This window comes from Penicillium rubens (genome assembly GCF_028828025.1).
Source record: "Penicillium rubens strain IBT 27055 chromosome Unknown utg000001l_segment0_segment0, whole genome shotgun sequence".
NCBI classification, from domain to species: domain Eukaryota; kingdom Fungi; phylum Ascomycota; class Eurotiomycetes; order Eurotiales; family Aspergillaceae; genus Penicillium; species Penicillium rubens.
In genome coordinates, this window is record NW_026890599.1 from 5388036 (window position 1) to 5412992 (window position 24957).

The 24957-nt window shown below is 47.9% G+C and overlaps 11 protein-coding genes across 11 annotated transcripts; 5 read left to right on the forward strand and 6 right to left on the reverse strand.

The window, feature by feature from the left end:
• Nucleotides 1-3822: 3822 nt before the first annotated feature.
• tom40 (TOM complex pore protein TOM40) lies at nt 3823-5036 on the reverse strand (the record flags this gene model as incomplete). The annotated part of the gene is made up of 3 exons (XM_002557276.2): nt 3823-3930; nt 4001-4648; nt 4725-5036. The coding sequence occupies 3 exons, from the start codon at nt 5034-5036 to the stop codon at nt 3823-3825; spliced, it is 1068 nt and encodes a 355-aa protein (XP_002557322.2).
• A 731-nt stretch (nt 5037-5767) lies between these two features.
• N7525_002061 (bifunctional fructose-2,6-bisphosphate 2-phosphatase/6-phosphofructo-2-kinase) lies at nt 5768-8058 on the forward strand (the record flags this gene model as incomplete). Its single annotated transcript, XM_002557275.1, has 11 exons — nt 5768-5781; nt 5949-6137; nt 6202-6237; nt 6298-6395; nt 6449-6618; nt 6684-6764; nt 6819-6926; nt 6974-7093; nt 7148-7522; nt 7576-7752; nt 7807-8058. 11 exons carry the CDS (start codon nt 5768-5770, stop codon nt 8056-8058), a joined length of 1620 nt encoding a protein of 539 aa, XP_002557321.1.
• Nucleotides 8059-8194: 136 nt separating this feature from the next.
• N7525_002062 (ubiquitin-related modifier 1) lies at nt 8195-8646 on the reverse strand (the record flags this gene model as incomplete). The annotated part of the gene is made up of 3 exons (XM_061212160.1): nt 8195-8312; nt 8363-8527; nt 8585-8646. The coding sequence occupies 3 exons, from the start codon at nt 8644-8646 to the stop codon at nt 8195-8197; spliced, it is 345 nt and encodes a 114-aa protein (XP_061071386.1).
• A 233-nt stretch (nt 8647-8879) lies between these two features.
• On the forward strand, nt 8880-11355 carry N7525_002063 (Elongator subunit ELP2; the record flags this gene model as incomplete). Its single annotated transcript, XM_061212161.1, has 2 exons — nt 8880-9008; nt 9070-11355. The coding sequence occupies 2 exons, from the start codon at nt 8880-8882 to the stop codon at nt 11353-11355; spliced, it is 2415 nt and encodes an 804-aa protein (XP_061071387.1).
• A 654-nt stretch (nt 11356-12009) lies between these two features.
• N7525_002064 (putative ABC transporter) lies at nt 12010-12906 on the reverse strand (the record flags this gene model as incomplete). Its single annotated transcript, XM_002557272.2, has 2 exons — nt 12010-12719; nt 12777-12906. 2 exons carry the CDS (start codon nt 12904-12906, stop codon nt 12010-12012), a joined length of 840 nt encoding a protein of 279 aa, XP_002557318.1.
• A 299-nt stretch (nt 12907-13205) lies between these two features.
• On the forward strand, nt 13206-14651 carry N7525_002065 (tRNA dimethylallyltransferase; the record flags this gene model as incomplete). Its single annotated transcript, XM_061212162.1, has 1 exon — nt 13206-14651. One exon carries the CDS (start codon nt 13206-13208, stop codon nt 14649-14651), a length of 1446 nt encoding a protein of 481 aa, XP_061071388.1.
• A 335-nt stretch (nt 14652-14986) lies between these two features.
• Nucleotides 14987-16556, reverse strand: N7525_002066 (DXO/RAI1 family decapping nuclease; the record flags this gene model as incomplete). Its single annotated transcript, XM_061212163.1, has 9 exons — nt 14987-15147; nt 15198-15497; nt 15551-15721; nt 15769-15872; nt 15925-15932; nt 15987-16014; nt 16077-16108; nt 16178-16420; nt 16482-16556. The coding sequence occupies 9 exons, from the start codon at nt 16554-16556 to the stop codon at nt 14987-14989; spliced, it is 1122 nt and encodes a 373-aa protein (XP_061071389.1).
• A 428-nt stretch (nt 16557-16984) lies between these two features.
• Nucleotides 16985-18230, forward strand: N7525_002067 (protein GET4; the record flags this gene model as incomplete). The annotated part of the gene is made up of 4 exons (XM_002557269.1): nt 16985-17028; nt 17086-17342; nt 17451-17603; nt 17656-18230. 4 exons carry the CDS (start codon nt 16985-16987, stop codon nt 18228-18230), a joined length of 1029 nt encoding a protein of 342 aa, XP_002557315.1.
• A 106-nt stretch (nt 18231-18336) lies between these two features.
• On the reverse strand, nt 18337-18977 carry N7525_002068 (uncharacterized protein; the record flags this gene model as incomplete). Its single annotated transcript, XM_061212164.1, has 3 exons — nt 18337-18437; nt 18492-18560; nt 18614-18977. The coding sequence occupies 3 exons, from the start codon at nt 18975-18977 to the stop codon at nt 18337-18339; spliced, it is 534 nt and encodes a 177-aa protein (XP_061071390.1).
• Nucleotides 18978-19493: 516 nt separating this feature from the next.
• Nucleotides 19494-20772, forward strand: N7525_002069 (replication factor C subunit 4; the record flags this gene model as incomplete). Its single annotated transcript, XM_002557267.1, has 5 exons — nt 19494-19582; nt 19635-19855; nt 19911-20010; nt 20065-20487; nt 20547-20772. The coding sequence occupies 5 exons, from the start codon at nt 19494-19496 to the stop codon at nt 20770-20772; spliced, it is 1059 nt and encodes a 352-aa protein (XP_002557313.1).
• Nucleotides 20773-20971: 199 nt separating this feature from the next.
• Nucleotides 20972-22873, reverse strand: N7525_002070 (amidase; the record flags this gene model as incomplete). The annotated part of the gene is made up of 5 exons (XM_002557266.1): nt 20972-21880; nt 21958-22152; nt 22209-22481; nt 22556-22577; nt 22629-22873. 5 exons carry the CDS (start codon nt 22871-22873, stop codon nt 20972-20974), a joined length of 1644 nt encoding a protein of 547 aa, XP_002557312.1.
• Between the last annotated feature and the right edge of the window lie 2084 nt (nt 22874-24957).

A 24957-nucleotide genomic window follows, 5' to 3' on the forward strand; every position in this document is an offset into this window, starting at 1 on the left:
TGGAGCTGGACCCGGTCTACTATTCCCAGGTCCTATACTAATAATACCTACTAGTATGCTCTTAACTAGTTAACTAGTTAGTTCTCTAACTAACTAGATATCATTTGGCTTTCTATCTGCTGACTTTCTCTAGCTCCAGGGGCATTCCGAAGAAAAAAAAGAAAAACAAAATAACACACCGGTAATTGGGAACCAGACCGAGCGGTTGGAAAGCCATATACATACTACGGAGTATACAGAAAGCTATTCGGCCCGGATAATCCATCGGAATTGAAAGGGGCCACTTCCATTCTTTCGAGGATCTCGATTGCCATCATAGTGTGCTGGTGCAGGGGTCCCTTGGCATGTGAGTCGAAGCTATCTCAGCCGACGCCCAGCCCGGGACAATCATTGGGATTCCACCCAGAGTCCCCGTCCATGCAGTTGTACCCAGAGACCTGGACCGGCAGATGAACCCCGACTCGGCATCCACAGAGAGATGTATCAGCAACCAATAGAACATCAAAGGAAAGAAAAAAATTAAAAAAAGTGAAAGAGAGATTCAGGTGGAAAAGGAACCCGTCTGAAGGGGGTTAGGAATGTTCCTGGCACTCAGGTACTAAAATGGGACTGAACTTGGCCCCTGCTCTGTAGGGATGCACCTGGCTCAAAAGGTTAACGTTGAGGAGCTACAAGGCTACTTGCATTTACCGTGTACGGTTGTATTGGTATGGTATTTACATGGTATTTCAGGAATTGCATGTAACATTTCAATATTCGTCGTTTATCGACTGTTTATTTAGCATTTCTGTCTAGTGTAGGACTTTGGAAAAGATATATCAATTTGCATATATCCCTCTACAATAGTTACATCTATATCTAAAAAAGATCTAGAAATCCCTAGAAATCCCTAGAAATCCCTAGATGTCTCTGTATCTAGATCTAAACTATGAGCTTCCCTCATCGACGTCACCAGACCTAGAGCAGGTGACCATTGGGGGATCGGAATCGCCACAATTCGGTTCAAGTCATGCGACTTAAACTGAATCTTAACAGGGAAAAATGACGCCCCCTCAGCAGGGGTCTGACGCCGTCAACTTGAAAGAGAGAGGGAAAAAAGAGGAATCCATGTCATATCCAGAACCATGCACCGGTACAACCATGACTACACATGTACACTCGGGATTCCGAAGTGCCCATCGGGTCTCGGCAAATAATACCTACCTAGGTACCTAGGTATATGTATTTGCTGACTACAACTCCATATTAACCTTGGAATGATAGATCGAACGGCTTGTCTTTTATGGAGACTGGATTCAATTCCATTTTTTTCATACCAGACACAGCTTGGAACCCAAATACAGTAAAGCCCTGGACGTTCATATCCACAATATACATCCTTCAACAATGTGTTATAGAATTGCACAATGCACATACCGGTAGCACTATTGTTTCACAGTGGATGAGGAGCCGGATGTGTTCCTGGCAAAAGCAATACTTCCCGGGCACTGGTATGGTGTTTAAAATGTCGATGCATATGCACGGGAGGAAACCGGCGGCGGAATGTCCCAATAATGCACCATCGGCATGTACGGATCGTAAAAAGCATGGAAGCAAGGAACGGCATTCCATTCTATGGTGTCTCTGTCAGACACGTGGGCTATATCTCAGAATGGCGAGCAAGATAGAGAGATATAAGCTACACAAAATAACACTTGACGTGCTTTCTAGTTTGAAATTGGAACTGCCATACGGAGTACTCATATTATGTATATTGCAGTACTCAAGGAATTCGAATTAAATATGCGAATCATCTTAGAGGCTATTGGGTCCAGTCTTCCCACGCTACGACTAGATCTGTCATGTTCGTGACGATCTAAATCTTCTGTCCGATCTGTACTCCGTAGAAGCACACATTACGGTCCATCCATAATCATCCCATACCCTGATGAATGACTTATAAGGTTATTATATGGTTATATTATTCTCGTCAGCACGAGGAACAGGTACCCATTATTTTACATTGAACTTATAATTCATCCAGAATAGGTACACAATGAACCTTGGGCAAGACCTCCATGGAACAGGTAGAAAGAAGCCAAAAGGGCTCTCAGAAATTGCCCAAGTCTACCAATGAATCCCTATCGGGGGAATGAATTTGCCTGGACATACCCACATTCATTTCCAAAAGGAAATTATCAAGAGAACAGGATGGAACAGCTTGTACTCCGTACTCCATATATTGTAGGTATATTACCAAAACTAAAGAGTCTGTCAATTGGGTAGAGACTCTCGGGCCTCCGAAACTGTAATTTCCTTTCTCATTTTCATTTGTCTTCATTTTTTGATTCGTTTAGGATATCATCCCGGGTCAGCCATTTATCCGGGACATACATCCCTAGGTGCATCCCTGGCCTGGAAGATAACTGGCCAGTTGCTTATGTGGTCGGGGGCCGGTAAGAGATTTACGAAAAAAAGGAAAAAAAAGGAAGAAAAAGAAAGAAAGCCCTAAAAAAAGGGTTGAACGGGGATTATGATGTCACTGGAGTCTGATAATGAACGTCCGAACGCCGACTACGGGACTTCCAATCGCGAGACAGCAACCAGACCCAGCCACACTCAAGGGAACTATGGCCCAAGTTCACAACGGATTTAGGTATTCAGGCTCGGATATGGAGTAAGTGGCTGAGGATCCCACATGTCATATTGAGAAAGTACCATAGCGCTTTCTACTATGCTGTATACCACTAATATATAGCATCCCAAGTACTACAACATATGTACTCCGTATGGAGTACTTCATTTTCTATTCCACTCCACAATAACCCGTATCATTTTCGAGACCAAAACATGGGAGGACCCAACAAATGAACGAACCCACTTTACCGAGAAAGCTAGTCCCAGAATTGAGTGGAGAATGAAGCAGAAACGGTTCCATTCTGGGAGATGCATCAGACCAAATAAGACCACTGTCTGCACTCCGGAGCCCTCCACCAATTGAAGGAGTTGCTCCAGTGCCCACTCGACGTGGAGCCAAATGTGTTGATTCGTCGGATTTGTTCTTGGCAGATGTTTGTCCCGGTCACCGCTTTGGGTATGTACGGGCATTATCCGGGTCTTGCTCTCCGCTTTGTCCAAGGGCTTGTTTCGATATCTCCAAGGCTTCTACATGTATGTTGTAGGACATAGCAGTTGTCTTCCTCTGATATATCCTAATGAAGGATTATAATCCAATCCCAAAAAGATTATCTATATGTATATCTAATGACCGGATTCTTTACGGCAATGTCAACATATACATTCCTATCCACTGGACAAAGACCTGACTGTACCTGTGGACATCCTTTCACTGGCAGAGTCTTTGATAGAAAATAACCAGAAAGAAAGATTACAATGAAATCATTACACCTGGATCAACCTAATCAAAACATGTTTTACATTGGCCCGTCTATGATGCGAAAAACATAACCAGAGCTATCTGCAGGCGCAGCCATGCATCCCAGACCTGGCAATCCCATAGACCTAAAACATGGCCATGCAAGGAAATGAACCGGAAAGATAGCAAGGAGACACAAGATATCAGACCACAAACCAAACAGAGATGCAGCATCAGGTGGTAATGGGAAAGGAAACCAAAGAACAGGAGTGTGAATCTATACAAGAAAAAATAAGTTGGAATCTCCATGGCGCCAAACAACTGGCCACCTGCACCAGCAACCCAAATTCAAGAGGATATACCGAGGAAGAGAGACAACATATGTCATTTCAGACATGGAGAGTGAAGAACTACTAAAACATGGGGGGCGAAAGGGTTATTATCTCGGGCGTGGCGAGAGGAGAGCTTTAGAAGGGAGGAGGAATCATGCTGGCGGGGTCAATCTTGTCCTGCTGCTCCATGACCTCCTCGCCAGCAAGCTCAAGGGAGACGGCAAGACCGAGCTTAGCCGTTTGCTAGAAAAAAGGAAAGAAAAAGAAATTAGCATTGAGGTTGCGATCAGAAATAAAGACGGATGTTGCTTACCTTGGACTGGTCAATCTCACCAGCGAAGGAGAGAGAGATGGGCATGGCAATGCGCTTCTCGAGGAGGCAGCTGACCTTGCCGGTGCTGTCAACCTGGGCGCGGAAGGAAGAGGCACGGAAGTCGTACTTGGCACCAATGGCAGTGGTACCGTCACGGGCAGGGCCACCCATCATAAGAGTAGCGGGGGAGGGCTGGAGTTGGAGGTTCATGTCAATACCAGCCTCAACGCGCTCGGACAGCTTGCGCCAGTAAGTGGCGTTGAAAGTGCCCTGGGCCTGCAGCTGAGCGGTACCAATCCAGTCATCACCCTTATACTTGGCGGAGTAGGACAGAGCAGTCTCGGGACGAGCGGTGATACCCTGGCGTTGCCAGATAGCCTCGAAACCAAGAGCGAGACTGGGGGTGATGGACTGCAGGTAGCTGCCGACGAAGATACCGGTGAGACCACCCTCGAGGCAAGAGGGGTTGAAGGCCTTGAGGGATGCGGAGAAGTCACGGCCAGTGTAGTCGTTATCGATCTGGACCAAGCCCTGGGTACCACCGTTCATGATCTGAGCATTGGTCTTGGTGACAAGGGCCTGGTTCCAGCGGTAGTTGGCGACGGCGGCCAGCGCACCGTCGCTTCCGTAGTTACCTTGCATAAACACCTATCGGAGATCGATAAATTAGATACTGAGGTTTGCATTGACCGGCACATGAACCGCATGGAATAGTTGTCCTTACCCTGGGGCTTCCGTACATGGCGGAGAAAGCATATGGAGGCAGGTTGCCGGTTGAGCCCATAGAGAACGCATGCGACACACGGAACAGAGGGGACATGCCGAAGACCTTGGTCAGATCTGCCCGGAGACCGGAGAACATGAAGTTGGTCAAGAGAACATCCTTCTGCACTTCCCTGGCGAGGTTATCGACAGTGCCGGGGTTGGGCAGGTTGAGCAAGGCCCTTCGCTCGGAGAACGAGGAGTATGCATCGTTAAGAGCCACGGCGGCAGGGTTCTCTGTGAGAAAGGAGAGGGATGATAGGTAATCGGCCATTTTGGTTGAAATCTGATAATTGACGAATATATTAGGTGTCGTCACGCGTGTTAGTCTCGGTTGAGACTCGGGGGAAAACACAAAGAATTGAGAATAAAAGGGATTGAGACCAGCCCGAGGATCTGGGACGAACAAACGTCTCAGATGACCTTAGATAAAATAGCGTAAAAAAGGGCTGGGTCTGATGCGCTCAGGAGTGTAGGGGAAGCAATTCAAGACTTTCCAAGCTGTGAAAAATGCTAGTCACCGGCCTCGGCGTCTTTGGTTGCTGTCGTTCGCCGGGATGTTACATAATCTTCTTTTTTCGGACTTTCCCGGTTCAAGGTAAGGCCGGGGAGAGATATTGGGAGTGATTGGGGTGAATGGGCAGGTCTAACCTGATATTAATTGATATTTGAAGGGCCTCTTTCTCTATATTCTATTTGGTGTTAAATTGTGCCTGCATGGGTTTTCGTGTTTGGACAGTTTCGCATGCTGTTGCCTGAAAAGTCAGGCAACAAATGCCGATGATCTGCACCTGATGGTTATCTGGGTCCTGATTGATCACCTATACCGCCTCTCAGGTACCCTTCCTTGTTGTTTCCTTACTTCCTTGCTTCACAGACTTACCATCGGTTTGAGGTGACCTCAAAATATCTCAGACCTATCTCAGGACTATTCATTGATAATTCTGTCACGCTCAATACTGATATTTGCGATATCTCGAGGTTGCGTCACCTCGGCATCCCACCATGGACACATTACTGTAAGCTTGCCTTTCCCGCTTGACGATCTCATGTCCTGAGAGTTCAAATGATGTGTTTTGTATGCTTTCTGCTTAACAGCGCTAGCGAAAGAAAAAAAAAATGAACAAGCCATGTACCCTGTCCAGTCTTGAGAGGCTGAAGATGGATATGAACTGACATCATATAGCACCGCTGAGATTGTGGCCAACTCCCCACGATTCCGTCGCAAATCCTCAATCTTTGTCGATGCAATTCATGACTTGCCGGAAAAGGCCGATTTGGCCCCGGCCCAGCTGTACAGCACTGAGTCTGGCCGACTCTTCCATTCGGGCCGCATTGTGATTATCACCGTCGGCTTGCCTGCCAGAGGCAAAACGTATGATATACTCTCTACGATGAGATTAGTATTGCTCAGCGAGCTAATTTCAAATCCATGACAGACATATCTCAGTAGCTTTGGCACGATACCTGCGATGGTATGCTTTACTCCTGTGATTTGGGCATTTATAGAGATATGCTAATATATTGGTAACTAGGCTCGGTGTCAAAACCAGAATCTTCCACCTGGGCGACTATCGTCGTGCCACAATCCCATTTGGCGAGGACATGCCAGACGATTATTTCTATGTCAATGGTAGGCATGGTATCCCGATCTACCTGAACGACCATATTGACATTTATGTTTAGCGACTGCCAAGTCTGTTCTTCTACGTCAAAAGATTGTGAGAAAATGTCGAGAAGATATCTATCACTTTTTGAATCATGAAAATGGTCAAATAGCGATATATGATGCCGTCAACCCGCTAGCCTCAGGACGTCGCTCGCTGGCTAAGGAGTTTGCAAAGCACGATATCGAGGTCAGTCAGAATTGATCGTTTGAACGATTGATAATAGACTGATTGCTCATTCTTCTTTCTATCAGACCCTGTTCATTGAGTCTTGGTGTGACGACGAACGAATCATTGAAGAGAATGTTCGCAGAGTCAAGATATCCTCCCCTGATGTGAGTCTCATGCATACCTTCGCATTGAACGGAAACTCTGACACTCATGGCTAGTACGTCTCATGGAAATCAGAAGATGCCGTGAAACATTACTTGAACCGTATCTATTCTCGCATCCCCCAATTCCAGACCATGGAGGAAAAGGACTTGAACTATATCAAGGTACGTGCGATAACCTTTGTCCCGTTGCCATTACTCACCCAATACAGATGATCAACGCTGGCGAGAGGTTGATTGTTAACAATCGGAGCTTTGGTTACCTCTCTAACCGTATAGTCTTCTATCTTCTAAATCTCCACATCAAATCGAGACGCACATACTTTGCCCGGGTAGGTCATCTACTGCCCGCATTGCTACACTTCAAAGCCTAACATTTTATCTAGGCTGGTGTTTCGCTAGACGCAGATTCATACAAAGCCGATGCTTCATTGTCAGAACAGGGAGAAGACTACGCCAAGAAAATGACGGCGCGTCTACTAGCTCACCGGGAAGAAGAAAAGCAAGCAATGATTGAACGAGGAGAAACTGGCTATGAATCAAGACCCTTGAAAGTTTGGACTTCCACACGGCGCAGGACAGTGGAAACCGCGAAATACTTCCATGAAAACGGATATAAGATCCGGCAGCGGTCTCAATTGAGCCAACTGCACCCTGGTGTTTGTGAAAAGATGTCTGAGGATCGCATCCGAGAAGAGTTTGGTGACGAGGTTGCTAAGCACGAACTTGATCCCTATCATCATCGTTATCCCCGGGCAGAGGTAAGCTTTGCCCCGGCCTCTCAAAATGTGTTTTTGCTCACCTTTTGCACTAGTCATACCATGACTTGGCTGTTCGTCTCGAGCCAATTATCCTTGAATTGGAGAGAGAGCAAACCGATTTGCTCATCATTGCACACGAGAGTGTTTTGAGGGTTTTGTATGGCTATCTCATGGCCTGCAACGCCGCGGACATTCCGTTCCTTGAGTTCCCTCGCGATGAAATCATTGAGGTAAATTGGACTTTGTGTTGGATTAATATCTATGGTTGATTAACACTATTCCAGATCGTTCCCGAGAGCTACCAGAACGAGGCACAGCGGATCCATATCCCGGACCTCCCCGAAGAGATTATCCCGGCCTCTCCAGAGGACTTGAAGATCCCAGTGCCTCCGAGCGGGGTGGTATCACCGACGCAAGGGCTTGGTAGCCCAGAAGGTCAAGCAACTCCACAGAGTGGTCATCGAACGCCCAGCGGAATCCGAACACCGCGTGAGCGGGAGCGGATCTCACAACAGCATGTTGAAGATGTGGTCTAGGTAAAAGTCCACACTAAATTCACTTCGCCCGGGAAGACCACCCATATGTTGCTCTCGCATTCTTCCAGCCACACTTCGAATCAAGCCCCCTTTTTCGTCTTAGTTGCGTTGATAGCATCAATACAATCCATCGTATTTAACCGCCATGTAAAGTTGAGACAAAAACAATGTTATCTCCTTGTTGAAGTTCATATGTCTCTTCGCCTTCGAGTTCCCAATCGGCATCATTGATGAGGACGAGAATGCCTGGTCGCCTATCGAGATCATTAATATTGAATAAAACCCCAAAGCTACGTTGACATACACATTGTCCTCCATGATGAACATGTCTATTCTCTGATCCTTCATGAGGTTGTCGACAAGGTATTTAAGCAGGTATGAGATGTTTGGCCTGCTGCCATCCTCTAAACGAGCAGGTAAAACGACCTTATGCTTGCGCTCATTCCCGAATAGCAATTCCAAGCCGCCACTATTGAAATCAATTATCAGCAGAGGTTGATCAAATTGAAGGAAAGATTTGACGTACGTAAACTCGACGGTGATAGGGACGGGGAATTCTCCCTGGGCCACATTTGAAGTATCAGCCATGGCGTTGCAGACTAAGGGAAATCCAGAGCATATAGCAGTTATCTCTCTCTCTCTTATTGGCAACGCATGGAAAGTTCACAAGTCGAGTCTGTTGAAGATGGAGGGGCTAGGCGGAGACAGAACTTCTTATCGATAAGCTCCAATCTTCCCGCAATTTCTTTGCGGCTTTTTCTCCAATTCCCAGTACAGCAACACAGACAGACAGAAGGGTTCACAAGCCCTCATAATCCTCCATGGTTGCCGTCGAAACAGACTACATTAGCGTGGGGGGAAACCGGCACCCTAGTGCTGCGGATTGGGATGTGCAGACAGGTGTGCTCGCCTTCGGAGCGGACAACAATGTCGCCTTATGGGATCCTCTAGTAGGTTCATTGAGAAGTACTGCACATTGATAACAAGGAAAAGCTGACACTTAGAGTCAAGGACAAAACTGATCGTGGTATCTATGCCCTGCTTGTTGGTCATACCGATAAAGTCAGCGCCGTTCGATTTTATACATGCCCCGCCTCAGGAACGAGGTTTATCGTCACCGGCTCCGTCGACCGCACAATACGGGTATGGCAAAAGGACAATGTCGATTCCCACAACTATGTCCTTGTGTCTACCCTTGAGGGCCACACGGGCTCGGTGAATGCGATTGCCGTCGCCGATGGCACGGACGTCATCGCATCTGGAGCGGCTGATGGGACAGTTCGGACCTGGAGAATAAACGCACAGAACGAATTGAAGTGTGAGCTACTTGAAACGATCACAATGACACCACGATTCTTCCCGCTATCTCTGTCATTGCAGGGGCTTGAAGGGGACTCGGATAAGCCATTGGTATTGGCCGTTGCAGGTACAACGACCAAGGTCCAGATCTACGTCTCGGAAACCTCCATCGGGAAGCCAGAGTTCAAACGCCAGGCTGTACTTGCGGGACACGAAGCATGGGTCAAGGCTCTTTCGTTCACCCAGGATAAGCAGAGCAACGGTGATATCCTGTTAGCGTCTGCAAGTCAAGACAGATACATCCGTCTTTGGCGACTACGTCGGGGCGAAGCAAGTGCCCCTGCTCCGATAGATGATACGGATCCTCTGCTTGGAGGAATGGAACCCACGCTATCGAACAAAGCCCATGAATTCGAGGCTGCAGGCTCGAAATACTCCATTACTTTTGAAGCTCTTCTCTTCGGACATGAAGATTGGATCTATACTATTTCATGGAATCCTGATTCAAAGCGGCAGCAGCTTCTCTCGGCTTCCGCTGATAATACGATCACAATTTGGGAGCAAGACCAAGCATCAGGCGTTTGGATGTCCACAGAGAGAATGGGAGAGATCAGCGTCCAAAAAGGATCTACCACGGCGACTGGTAGCGCAGGTGGCTTCTGGATCGGGCTCTGGTCACCGGACGGAAAGCAGGTGGTGAGTCTTGGCCGGACAGGTAGTTGGAGAGTCTGGCGACATGATTCCGATTCGGATCTTTGGGTACAGAGGTTCGGTATTTCGGGCCATGTACGCTCAGCGAACGGTGTGCAATGGGAGCCCACTGGAGGCTACCTGCTTTCAACCAGTTCAGACCAGACTACCCGGCTTCATGCAAAGTGGGTGAAGGGAAATACAGGTTCATGGCATGAGTTTTCTCGCCCTCAGATCCACGGGTACGATTTGAACTGTGTTGACACACTGGGTCCCTCACAATTTGTGTCTGGCGCAGAGGAGAAACTTCTGCGTGTGTTCAATGAGCCCAAGCCAATTGCCCAGTTGCTCGAGAGACTTACTGGGTTCAAACAATCGAATGATGAGGACCTTCCAGACACTGCTGAAATCCCGGTGCTGGGTCTCTCGAATAAGGCACTTGGGGATGAGGCGCCAGTGGAAGAGGACGAGCAAAATGCCCCAGCTGAAGTGCCAACCGCTTCTGCCTTGCTGGATACCAACCACCCGCCACTAGAGGATCAGTTGTCTCGTTACACATTGTGGCCGGAGCATGAGAAGCTGTATGGCCATGGCTATGAGATCTCAGCAGTGGCAGTAAGCCATGACCGTAAGCTCATTGCTACAGCCTGCAAGGCCAGCTCGATCGACCATGCGGTCATTCGCCTCTATGATACCTCGGACTGGCATGAGATCAAACCTTCTCTCACCGCGCACTCGTTGACCATCACGGACCTTTCATTCTCGAGTGACGATCGCTATCTTCTCAGTGTTGGACGAGATCGCCAATGGGCGGTCTTCCAGCGGAGCGATGCAGACCCAACTACCTTCACAAACCTCAGCTTAAACCCCAAGGGTCACTCTCGAATGATTCTAGGTGCAGCCTGGGCCCCAGCTACAACAGATTACGTCTTTGCCACGGCAGGACGTGATAAATCCGTGAAGATCTGGCAGAAGTCCGAAGAGACTTTCGTCTGCAAAACGACAGTGGCCTTGGCGTCGGCGGTCTCAGCAATTGCCTTCTTGCACGCAACATACAAAGGCACATATATTATTGCTGTCGGCGAGGACAACGGTGTCATCTCTATCCACCGGATTGCTGCTGACACTCTCGAAGCACAGCACATAGTGACCATTGACAAAGTGGCCTCGCCCTCGAAGACAATTACTCAGTTATCATGGCGACCAGTGCTGGCTGCAGAGGCAGATACTAGGGATCAGTTCGAATTGGCGGTGGCAAGTGAGGACACATCCACACGGATATACGCTATCTCGAACATGATCTCATGATTTGTACAAAACTCATGGTTTTACCTGAACAGCATCCCTTTATGAGTCATGATGGTTGAGATGTCTTTTCAATGTCTTTGTAGATGTGTTTTCCGGTAGTCTTTACATGTCTTTTGAGATGCCTATAAGATATCTACTTGGAAAACCAGCTGTAAACTCACGCACAGCTCCTATAAAACGGCTTTCCAAAATCTATATTTATGAGGGAAACGAATGGACATCATACAGTGCAATTAATTAAGTGACTGATTGTAATAAGAAGAAGAAAAAGAAACCCCATAGCCCGGCAATCTACTCCCGCTTGCCTTCATCTTTGGGTTCTTCACAGGGGCCCTGGGTGGACTAGAGAAAATATCTAGAGAGAGATTAAAAAGCATATAAAAAGGCATATGAGACGAGATTTAGAAAGACATCTGGAAAGACAAAACAAAAGCAATATTGGCCCTTTATGAGTTATGATGGTTGAAAACTCCTAAGTGTTGAATATATCCCCCCCTATAGATGCAGATGCCAACCCATAAACCCCCGTGCATGCCTTGTGGTTGAACCCAATTGCTGTTGAACGGCACATTATATATCTCCTGACATCAGTGATCGCATGCAAAAATAGATTAAAAAGAAAAAAAGCATTACATCTCTTTCCGCATTATTTTCTCAGTCGTGTTTTTCCAGTCCGTAACCTCCAATACCCTCAAGGGACTGGTAGGTCTTGGCCTGATTACCACGACCATTCCGGGGACCTCTGGCCTTCATATCCTCCTTGAGCCACTTGAGAACTAGCTCTCCAAGGCGACTATTCTCCGAAGTCCACTCAGGGACTTCTTCATGGAAGGACTCCACACTACCCAACGCCTTGACCTTGCCCAAGTGCATGTGGGCCAAATGGGTAGGCCACTGGGCAAGATTATCCAAGATATGGGTAGCATAAACAATAGTGCAGGCACGGGTCTCAGTCTCCCGCTTTAGGAAAGCCAGGAAATTGCTCCTGGACAAGAGGTCCAAGTCGACAGTGATCTCGTCGAGGAGCAGGACCTGCCAGGGCCGCAGCAAGCCCATGGCCAGCTGCACGCGACGGCGTTCTCCGTCTGAGACGGCATGCATGCGCCAGCGCAGATCGACATCGAGGATATCGATCAGCTCGTCCCGGCGCTCTGGGTAGGCATTTCCGCCGACGGAGGCGAGCAGCGTCGGCACATCGATGTCTGTGCGGACGATGCTGTTCAATACCCACTCGACTCCTAGGTAGGTCACGCCGTCTAGGGTGTCCTTGAAGGGGTCCTTGCCACCAATGGCGATGGTGTTATTGGGTGCAAGGCGCTTCCCTGATAGGAGGCGGAGGAGAGTGGTCTTCCCCGCTCCATTTGCTGTGCGTTTGGGTTAGTCTTTCAGATCAGTCTCAAGTGGGGATGTATAGGACTCACCGCCGATCAGTAGAGTGCGACTTCCAGGTGGTAGGCTCATGCTAACGTTCTCCAGGCCACTAGAGCCATCTTGGAACTTGTATGAGAGGTTTTGTACCTCAATGGATGGAGTGGGATTGATATGCGCCATGACGAATGTGGGAGAAAGGACAACACTGAGAGGACGGGGGATTTGATTAAACCAAAAGAAAGAAGATAAAATGAGTCAGACAATGCTTTTAATTCGAAATTATCTAGACTGATTTGATGCTAGCGCCCATTGTAACCTCGATGAGATGATCTCCCCCGGGGCCCGGGTCATGGATGAGGTAACCCGCGCGATAACCCGTGGACCCGTCACCGATAACAACTTTTTTTTCTCCCCCGCGTCGCAATGAGCATCGCGGTATGCTCCCGGCTCTCCGATCTATTTGGTACGGTCAAAGAATCATGAATCCACTCATAGCTGTCGTCGGTGCCACAGGCACAGGCAAGTCAAAGGTAATGGCTCCAAGCACCGCACTTCCTCCGGACACAATAACTGATAGCTGTAGACAGCTTGCAGTGGACTTGGCCTCTCGATTCAATGGTGAAATCATCAATGGCGACGCCATGCAGATGTACCGCGGGTTACCCATCATAACGAACCAGATCCCGATTGAGGAACGGAATGGCATCCCTCACCACCTCCTCAGTTGCATCGACCTAGACGCAGAAGCATGGCGCGTAGGGTTGTTCAAGCGCGAAGCCCTGCGAATTATTGAAGATATCCGCGCCCGTGGAAAGGTCCCTATCATTGTTGGTGGCACCCACTATTATACCCAAGCAGTGTTGTTCAAAGAACAGCTCGTGGGCGAGGGAGTGGACGACGAAAGCGAGCGGGAACAGCTCACGGAGTTCAGCTCAACCTCGAAGAAATGGCCGATTCTAGATTCGTCGCCCGAAGTTCTCTTAGAGAAGCTGCGCGAAGTGGATCCTGTCATGGCTGCGCGATGGCATCCGAGAGATGGACGGAAAATCCGGCGGTCCTTGGAAATCTATTTCCAGACAGGGCGGCGGGCCTCGGATATTTATAAAGAGCAGTTCTCTCAAAAAAGAAAGGCAATGGACCAGGAGGAAGGGTTGCTGCGGTTCGAGAATACCTTGGTCTTCTGGGTACATGCCGAAAAGGAGGTCCTCAATGCGCGCCTGGATGCGCGTGTCGATGACATGGTCAAGCAGGGCTTGATGACTGAGGCGGAAAAGATGTCAGACTACTTGCGGGAAAAAGCCTCGCAGGGGATTGAAGTTGACCAAACACGGGGAGTCTGGGTGTCCATTGGATTCAAGGAATTGGCGCCATACTTCAAGGCTATCCGGGACGGGGAAGCAAGCGAGAAAGAGATCGAAGACCTCAAACGAAACTCTCTTGAATTAATTCGGATTGCCACACGCCAGTACGGAACATCGCAAGTCAAATGGATCCGCAATAAACTCTGGAAAGCACTCACAGAAGCCGGAGAGACACGTCGTCTTTATCTTTTGGACAGTTCCAATGTCAGCGACTGGAGCAAGTGCATCGCCGGACCGTCAGAGGAGATTGTCCAACTGATGCAGCAAAACAAGCCGACTCCAGATCCCAAATCGCTTTCTCAGTTGGCAGCAGCGGAGTTCGGCGCGAAGGAAGCCCAGGCCCAAAAGCGTGAACAGACAGACCCAATCGGGAGGTGTTATACTTGTGACGTCTGCCAGAAGACAATGGCGACGGAGGACCAGTGGCATATTCATCTGAATAGTCATCAGCATAAAAGGGGACTTAAGTCTGCGAGTAAGAGGACACAGCGAGATGAATATTTCCGAAAGAAGGAGTTGGAAGCGAAGGGGATCCAGGCCCTTGAAACCGAACCTGGGTCATGATCTATTGCATTGCATAGTCAAAGATTAAAGGTCATAGAAACCTACCCCGTATTCTTCTATTATTTCAAACCGTCAAGGATTGTCTTCCGTATAAAAGGTGGTGCAGGTAGTCGCTAGATGCCTCCCCTGGCGAGGTTCCTCGGACAGCAAGTCGCCTCGACTGAGTAAGATCAATTGGGGGTTCTAGTCTTCTCTTTTCTGGTGGTCTTTGTGTTTTTTTATATAGTCCGTGAAAGGATTTCAAAAAGCAACGGCCACTGAAAGATTTCATTTTGCAATGACACAAGCGATAAAGGTACATCATCATCACCACCTAGCATACATTAGACTTCCAATCATGAACTTGCAGAGGTCATGGTCGATCGCCAGGCCTTGAAAGCCGGCGAGAGAATATCGCCATGTCCTTGTTCCTCAACTTGATAGACCTCGATGACCGGAGACTTCTCCTTCTTCCGAATTCTCCACGTCCCCTCCCGATTGATAGTCTTCTTAAGCCCTGAAAGGTGTGTGTCAGTGCTGCTATAAGCCCACAAGAAGAACACTCACATTCCAAGAATGCACCAGTAAAATTGATGCAGACATTTCCATCCCAAGAACGCCGGCCGACACTCAACACTTTCCCGGGTATACTGGCTGTGTCCAGCTCCTCCAGGCTATGGCAAATGCCATTTTCATCACGGAATCCCACGATTATTTTAGGCACACCGAGCAGGAACGACTGTGCCCAAAACTTGAGCAATTTCCGCTCATACTTTATCATATCGCGTTCATTGCGGATCTGGGCTGATGTCTTCAGCTCAACCCAGTTAATGGGGCTTTCTTTTCGGGAAGGCTTGCTGTCCCAGACTAGAGAAGAAGTCGGCATTGGGTATAGTCACAAGGATCAACGGGAAACATACTGGCATCAACCTCTCCACCAAGAATCATGCGCACGTTACCTATCCCAGTGCGGACAACCGAACAATACTGTGCTGCGTTGTTGACGACTTCGTCCCCGCGGCCTTCAATCTCTTCACGGGTTGATTCATGCCATGTTTTCGAAAGTACAGCCAGTTTTTCGAATTTGTATCCTAGGATTGTTAGTATAAGCATATATTTCATGTCTTGTTTTACATACCCCAATACATCATGAGTTCCTGCGGTGCCATTCCAGGTGGCGATCCTCGCTTGCGTTGGATCTCTTTCTGTTGGTTCTTGTACTCGTTGTTTTCTTCGATGAATCTAGAACAAGTTAGTACTTTGTGTAGTGATCTTGCTAACTGAATATACACACATAGTTCCCTATAATATAGATTAGATCATGGAAGTCAAACAGCCTTAAGATTGATATCGTACCTGGAAAAGAGTTGCATTCATCTCGAAGCTAGAGATAGTTCGGGTTAGAGAGACAGCACTCTGTGTTGGTGATATACCAGGGCTACGAACCCATTCATATTATCAAAGGGAGTCGTTAGGATCTGTATGTAGCAGTCAGAATTTGGTTCAAAACTAGATGATAGTCCGCGCCAGACTTCGATTCAACGCACCTTGGTCATCATTCCTCTCCATGTGACGATGTCTACATCACACTTCTTCTCTGTTTCTTTCTCATAAGCAACAAGGGTATCAAGTAAAGCATCCAAGTGTTCATCTGCGGCATCATTGAGCTTCTGGAACGTCTCATAGCCCTTGTTCAGGTCTGCAGGGAGAGCCGGCGTGTAGTAGTAGGCCATGGACGAATCGCCCAGCGAAAAACGACGCTGTTCATCATAAGAGAAGCAAGCGATTTCCTAACTCCAGGTGAGCTATTCATTTCCATTTGTTTGACATGGCGCCGGGTCTTTGGCTTACCCTTGGTCTCCGGATAGAGGTATTTGCGCCGCCGAAGCGGTGCAGGGGTTGGATATTAAAAGCAAACCCGTTCATGATGAATTTGTCGCACTATTGGGTGATGGGCATGGTCGCATGAAGAAAAACGATTGCTTAGTCCTTGATATAGATTGTCGCGACCTAGTTAGGTAGCTCGTATTGTCGTCAGGGACGCCCGTGATGGCGTGGTATTATTGTAATATCGCCGGAAACAGAGGGCAATATAGAATGAACAGACTTCAAACAGCAGAAATTGCAGATTTCGTGTAAAAGCGAAGCTGATCCAGCTATAAAGCAACCATAAGGTATTTCTGAAGGAGATGACGGAGATGCCATGTTCTCCAGGGCTTTGGCCGGATTGCCGCGTCCCCACCAAATCTCAACCAACTCCCCGCGAACGTTCTTGCACTGCGCACTCTGCTTGATAGCGTCCTCGATTCTACTTTTCTTTGGCTTTTATGATCAGCGCTTTCTTTTAGTCGACAATGTCATCCAGAATTGATAAGGTCATCGCCCGCCAGCGAGAAAAGTGAGAATCCCTCCCGGACCTCAAAAGATCCCATTCTGACTGTCTGTTGTTGTCTAGGATTGCTGATGGCGCCTACTACGAAGCTCACCAGCAACTACGTGTTATTGCTGTCCGGTATATTAAGCAATCCAACTACGATGCTGCGGCGGAAATCTTGGCTGGTGGCGCGAAGGAGCTATTGAAAGCTGGTGCTCAGCAGGGTGCATCGGCCAGTGGTGGAGACTTGGCCATTATGTTGGTGCTGGAGGTATACAACAAAGCGGAATGGGAGATAGCAGGTGGTAATGATGATGCAGAGGGTCGGGCTAGGAAGAGTGAGTCTCAAATATCATTTACTACTGGGTGTTTACTGCAGCGTGGTGCTTCAGGCTGCCCCGGTAGCTACCACAGACCTAGATTGCTAACGTATATATTTTTATCAGAGCGCCTGATCGAGCTGCTGCGCGAATTCCCCTCCGATGAACCTACACGAAAGAGGTTCATCCAAGAAATGGTTGGATGGAGTGCCAAGTTTGGACCACTCGAACGAGGAGATCCGGATTTACATCATGCTGTTGGCTCAGTATACGCCGAAGGTGAGTGATCTCGGAGCGCAAATGTTTGATGCATTCTAATCTAGTGCCTCAGATAACGAGCCATATGATGCCGAGAAACATCTCATCCTAGGAACCTCCGAATCAGCCGAAACCCTTGCAAAGCTCGAGTACGAGTGGTACACCAACGATGAGCCGCACACTGCAGCGATCTATGCGTCACGCGCAGTCTTCCCATACCTCCTCACCGGAAATATCCGCAGCGCGAACAAAGCCCTGCTTGTTTTCACTTCACGGCTTTCAGCGGCCAACCCTCAGCTCGGTGTGCAGGATGTTAGCAGTGCCAGCTCCGACGCCCGGGTGTTCCCTGCACTTCCTTTGATGAACTTCATCACCATGCTGCTGTTGGCCATCCAGCGCGGAAGCGCCGATCTATTCCGACAGCTCACTGGACACTATGCGGCACAGATTCGAGAAGTTGGTATCTGGGACGATGCTCTGGCTCAGATTGGCGAGCAATACTTTGCCATCAAGATCCCCCGGCAAGGAAACCCACTGATGGATATGATGAACGGTATGTTGTTTGGAGGAGGTCAGAACAAGACAGGAGCATCACAATCCAGAGCCAAGAAGGTTGAGGCACCGCCGTCGAGCATGGAGCTCGATTAAGGGAGACTGGATGCGTCGGTCCTTTGAAGCAGGCCTTTGCAGAAAACATGGATATCCAACTGATAGTGTAATGAGATCAAGATGCATGCAGCAAGCGCAGCCCTATCTAGTTAGAAATAGAGTCTTTCTCAGGCTCAAACATCCAATTATCATCATCCAATGATGCTGCCTTTCTGCGTAGGCTTTCGTGCACCATATTTAGAATCTCTGTTTTCGGATCAGTATATGATCATAGGAACGACTGGCAGACTCGTAACTTACCATCAGGTTCACCGTTCGATTGTCTGGTCCGGTGCCGGACCATCATCTCCACAAGAGCCGCCTCGAACTCTATACAACGCATTAGCAGACTATACTTCAACAACACCATATCACAAACATACTCTCTTTGTCCCGCCCAGTGAGGTCCGAAGAATCAAATCCTCCATCCTCCGGCGCAAGTTCAGCCAACTCCTCCCCATCCTCTCCAACTAGAGCCTGCGGCAATGTCGGAATCTCAAGCTTGTAGCTGCCATTCTTGTCCCGAACCACAATATCTTTGGTCTCCACAGACTTGAATGGTCGAGTATGTGGCCCTGAGTCGGAGGATGTAGACTTCAGTCGGTGCGAAGGGCGATTGGAAAGGCCGTTGTGGTTTTGAGGAACAGCACCATTGGGTGGACCTGCGGAAGCAGGTCGGCGGCTGAGATTCCCATGGAAGAGGTTGCGGCGGACAGAGTTCTGGTTCATAATTTCAGATGTTTGCATAACTGTATGCACCACGGTCTGTGTTTTCTGTTGTGTTTGGCCGGAGGTTCTGAGGATGCGTTGAGCCGTGCGCGTCTCTGAGAGGAAGCGTGGATGTCTCGAGGGGCGGGTCGATCCCAGCTATGGGTATCAGGGTGTGTGGAATGGAGGGAGCGGTGTCATTTCCCAGCTTCTAGGTATTAAAAATAATTGTTGTTGGGGGAAGAGAGGAAGAATGGCGCGGAATGAAGTAGATGAGAAAAAAAAACAGATCATGACAACGCCAGCATTGGAATGAACTACAAGTGCAGCAGTCAGCATGTTGTTTTATCAATTGACTACTCTATACTCACGTTAAGCTTCTTATAAAGATTATAGGAGACGAAATCATAAAATAACAGCTTCAATGTCTCAATACCTCCACTCACTGTGAAAGTGCACAGGCCAGCTGATAAGCCGTTATCTTTCCCACGCGTGCTTCTTTCGCGTCTCCCCTTCACTGCCCTTCTTCACTTTGAAATCACCAAATTACTCACAATGGTTCAAGCTGAGTCCTCTTCAACTGCTTCTCGCAATGGTGCCAGAGCAAATACTGCTGGTGCCGCTGTGGACTATGAGCTCCCCTGGTAGGGTTTCCTTTCACGAGAATATTAGGTAGAGCTAACCTTTCCTCAATAGGGTCGAGAAATATCGCCCAATTTTCCTCGATGATATTGTCGGCAACACTGAAACAGTGGAACGGTTAAAGATCATTGCCAAAGATGGTAATATGCCACACGTTATCATCTCCGGCATGCCGGGTATTGGAAAGACCACTTCAGTACTATGTCTGGCACGGCAATTGCTGGGAGATGCATACAAGGAAGCCGTTCTGGAGTTGAATGCGAGTGACGAGAGAGGTTAGTTTTGGCATAATCGGTTTCATGACTTTGATCGATATTGATGATGGTCTAGGTATTGATGTGGTGCGGAACCGGATCAAAGGTTTTGCCCAAAAGAAGGTTACCCTGCCCCAGGGACGCCATAAATTGGTCATCCTTGATGAAGCCGATAGGTTTGTTTCTGCCAGAGTCTCGCTTTTGGTCATTGGGCTCACATATCACCGCAGCATGACCGCCGGTGCCCAACAAGCCCTGCGACGTACTATGGAAATCTATTCCTCCACCACACGATTTGCCTTTGCCTGCAACCAGTCGAACAAGATCATCGAACCACTTCAATCCCGTTGCGCCATTCTCCGGTATGCCCGGTTGACAGACGCTCAGGTTGTGAAACGGTTGATGCAGATTTGCGAGGCGGAGAAGGTCCAGCACTCTGAGGATGGCATTGCTGCACTTGTTTTCAGTGCAGAGGGTGACATGCGTCAGGCTATCAACAACCTGCAGAGTACTTGGTCCGGTTTCGGTTTTGTCAGCGGAGACAATGTCTTCCGAGTAGTCGACAGCCCGCACCCGGTCAAAGTCCAGGCCATGATCAAGGCTTGCTGGGAAGGCAAGGTGGATGTGGCACTGGAGGGGTTGAACGAGCTATGGTATGTTACACATCTGTTTGGTTCAACTGCAGGAGGTCCTAATCATTTTGTATCCACAGGACGCTGGGTTATTCTGCGCATGATATCATCAGTACCATGTTCCGAGTCACCAAGACCATTCCCACATTGTCTGAACATTCCAAGTTGGAGTTTATCCGGGAGATTGGATTCACGCATATGCGTATACTAGACGGCGTGCAGTCACTGCTTCAACTGAGCGGCTGTGTGGCGAAGCTTTGCAAAATTAACATGAAACCCGATCTGTTCGAGCCTCCCAAGGCTTGAGACTCAAGAGTGCTTGTCTTGTTGCATATTCCCACGGCGTTTGTGATTTATATGACTCTGGAGGCAGATATCCCACCAAGCTGCATAATGAGTTATGTCTACCATATTTATTCCAAATTCAGTTCAGTCAACTGCGATACACGTCGTTCAGTCTGCGAGTGAACCCAACTTCATTTTCTACCCATACATCCCAGATGGTTCAATTGGATTCGTCGATATGACTTTTCCAGAGCCTCTCAATAACTGTAGCAGCCCCCAGTACCTTCTCTTCGTGGAGTTTTTTTCCGATGATCTGCAGATTCACTGGACATCCATCCGCTTGTTTGGCATCGAAAATATTCCAATTCCACTCGTCGAGGCTGTTTCTCGGGATATAAGGCTCCGATGGCAACACATCCACCTCAGCCCTCACTCTATCCACTGGGAACGTCAAAGCCGGGTAGTCCAACAAATTCCAAATCTTAGTATAGCCAACCCAACGGAATTTCCGATGAGGCACAGTCGTATGCGGCAAGGTAGGACTCAGCAGAACATCGACAGCCCGACCCGACGGAGATCGCACCGCGTTCCATTTGTCCAGATATTTCTTCTGCACTGCAGTTTTCCGCTTGTTCAGCTGCCAATACTCATAAACCGATATAGCCTTGCCGCGGTTAACCAGCCCTTCAACATGAGGAATAAACGGCTCGCCGGCAGCGGCTACATCCCGACGAATATCCTCACCCCCATCGACCGTGTAGAAGATATCCATAATCTCAATGCACTCCGCATGATCAAATGTATCCCAGACCACAACTTCGTGGCCATGTGCTCTAAGTACTGCTGAGAGTTCTAGCAGGGCACGCGCAATAGGCGGGTGGACCTTTACTACACCGTCATCCAGGATCAAGCCGATTACCATAGGTCGGACTTGAAGTTCTTGGAATGCAGTGTCATTCCAAGGAAGAGGAGCGCACCGCGGATCAACATCCCACGGCTGGCTGTTCGCTATCAGACGGCTCATGTGGCAGATAGACGAGAGATCCCGGGCCATCGGGCCGATTGAAGACGGGACATGTTCTTGACCCTCAGTGGAGACGGGTACGCCCTGGTAAGGAAGTCGGGCGCTCTGCTTTCAGGAATCATCGACACATATTAAAAAAATGGAAAAGAAAGGACAGTTTGTTCATGGCGGTTGGTACTTACGCTTGGTTTGAATCCGTACAAGCCCACTGTAGCCTGTGGGATCCTTACACTTCCGCCAATATCAGTCCCAAATCCGAATAGTGATCCATGCAATGCCAGCAAAGCGCCTTCGCCGCCAGTTGACCCACCCGGTGAAAAAATAGGATTGCGAGGGTTAGTCGTCAGTCCCCAGAGAGGATTCTCGGTTTCGGCCCACTGGAGGTAGAGTCAATATCCGAATCAGATACTGCCAGTGACAACCTCGGACGAACCATGATACTCTGTGGGATATTTGTCTTCGCAATGACGATGGCACCCATGTTCTTCAGGATCTGCACAAGCACTGCGTCTTCCTGGGCCGGGGCGAAGGATCTACCCACATATCCCAGGGTCGTGTCCACGCCTTTGACGTTAAATTGGTCTTTCACCGTGATTGGAATTCCATGCAGGGGACCTCTGAGCTTTCCAGTTTCTGCAAATTCGGCGTCTAGCTGCTTTGCCTGTCCTAGGGCATCTTCAAAAAGAACCTCGGTCAGGCTATTTGTCTACCCATGCCAGATTCTATAAGCGACTTGGCCAAGGGTGCAAATGGAAAGGAAGGAAGATGTGGGACACGTACTAATTGATGTGCTAGCACAGCCCTACCGATGGCATTAGTATAGGGCCTGTTCCAACCCCGATAGAAGACATACCGTTGGATATATGCCTTGATCACCTGTTCTACCTGGAACTCTCCTTTCGCCATGCATTCCAGCAGAGAGGTGACATTGTCAATGTCTGTAATCGTTTGAAACAACAGATCTTCTAGTCGAGTACGCTCCTCGGCATTCTGTACTCGCGGCAGACGTTGAGCTACATCGGCTAAGTACGGTGCGATGAGTTGGTCTCTGATGGCCCGTTTCTGGGAGACAATCTCCTCCCAGGTCTGACTGCCCATTTTACTTTGAATTGCACTTGTAAGAGCCCTGTTGGAGGTCAAGACTAGCCTAATATAGTCAGCTCGGACTGTAGTCCGAGGGCCACTCTTATCAAGTGGGGACGTGGCACACTCTCGTCAAATGTCATTTTTGGAGTAATTTCGTTTTTTCTTTATCCAACCGAGATTTGCCGTTCCCCCCAAATAATTTGGAGTCTTTGGAGTTCTTGAGCATTTTGAATCTGTAAACGGCGGAGTGAACTACTGTAACTGTATCCGGTTAGTTTTTCCTTTTTAGGTTTAGCGCCTCGATACTTCACATACAGCCTCGGTCCAGGGGTTATTGGGATATCTTGTTGATGTCCTCTCTCTAACCATGACATCTTTGATTTCGAGGGTCTTTGTGGGGTGAAATCTCGTCTATTAGAAGGCTGACATTCCTGCCTGGCTTCGTTTACAGTGTGGGACATATACAGACCCTGTTACTAAGTATCTTCCCACTCCCTATTTTCCCACCAAAACTGACCAACTTGAACCCTATTCTCTCAATAGATTTATATTGTAACATTTTTTTTTTTTTTTTTTTTATCATTATTTATCATTACAAACCTAATGTAATATATATCACAGATTATATCAGTAAGTATTTTGGATGGAGGGTTGTCAATTTTCAAAGTGAGACAAGATTTTAATCGCGAGTTTAGTATGGGAGCCACTATATATAACGGGGATTTATCTTGACCTTTGGATCTTAATCAGTTACCACTCAATAGCTACATATATTAGACCATTCGGAAAGAGATATTTTGCTAATCTGATAATAAACTTTCATTAGAAATTATCCAAAAAATTATTACAAATTGAGAGAATAGGGTTCAAAGTTGGTCAGTTTTGGTGGGAAAATAGGGAGTGGGAAGATACTTAGTAACGCCTATGTAACTATATAGAACGCGTTTGCATAGTTTACGTTTTTCCCTCCGTAAGTCGCTTTCCCACCGTTAGATCTCCATCAAACCAGTTGAGATGGATAAAAATGATAGCTATTTATTGCTGAGCGGATGAATTTATCCAGAGCTTGTCTGCAGATAGACTGCTTAAAAAAATCGACACCTGTGAGATTCGAACTCACGCTCCCGAGGGAAATGCCTAGGCTTACATGTTCATGCATAGCAGGGCATCGCGTTAACCACTCCGCCAAAGTGCCTCATTGGTAATTTAGAGTCTCTTCACTCTGATATTTATGACAGTTGAAGTAATTGAATTCTAGGTTGATATAGATACAGCTGATTGATTAATATTTCTATTCTATTTCGTCTATAGTTATATAGATCTTGCTTAGTAGAAAAGCTAAAAAGGAAAAGATAAAAAATATAAGAGCGGGCCTACTTTCTAAATATAGGGGATTGATACATACACACCCCCCTGCCTGTAAAAACCAGGCACCAGTACTACCTACGTACGGTCTTCCCAATCGGGTGCGACCCTGGATTCTGCCATGCTTTCGCTAATGTAGAGGGTGGTAGTAGCAAAAATGGTAGGAAAAATTCGACACCTGTGAGATTCGAACTCACGCTCCCGAGGGAAATGCCTAAGCTTACATTTTCATGCATAGCAGGGCATCGCGTTAACCACTCCGCCAAAGTGCCTTGTTGCTGATATAATGTCTTCTTATTATTGTATATAAGAGAGACGAGACGAACCCGGCTCTTCACTCAGAAAAGTCTAGAGACGTTTCAGATTTCCTTCGGGCGCTCACTTAAGACCTGAGCCTCAAATAGATAATTAATATATTTTCAACCAGCTTCAGTGGGTTATCACACGTCTTCAAACACTAGTATACCCCTGATAATGCGAGGCTAATGTTACACTATGGTAGTGTGCTATTTTTGGAATGGTGGAAAGATGCTTCATTTCTATCTGGGCTGTTGGGACAAGAGGGGCTGGCTAGTCATGTGACCAGCTGGCTGTCCTAACTACGTCAGGGCGACAACAGCTAAGTACTTGTAAGACAAGGGATATAAAGGGAACGTTAGCTATATTATATTTTACTTCTTCAGATTCTCGGTTATTTTCCCTAGTAAGGTCGCAAATATTGGTCTTAGCAA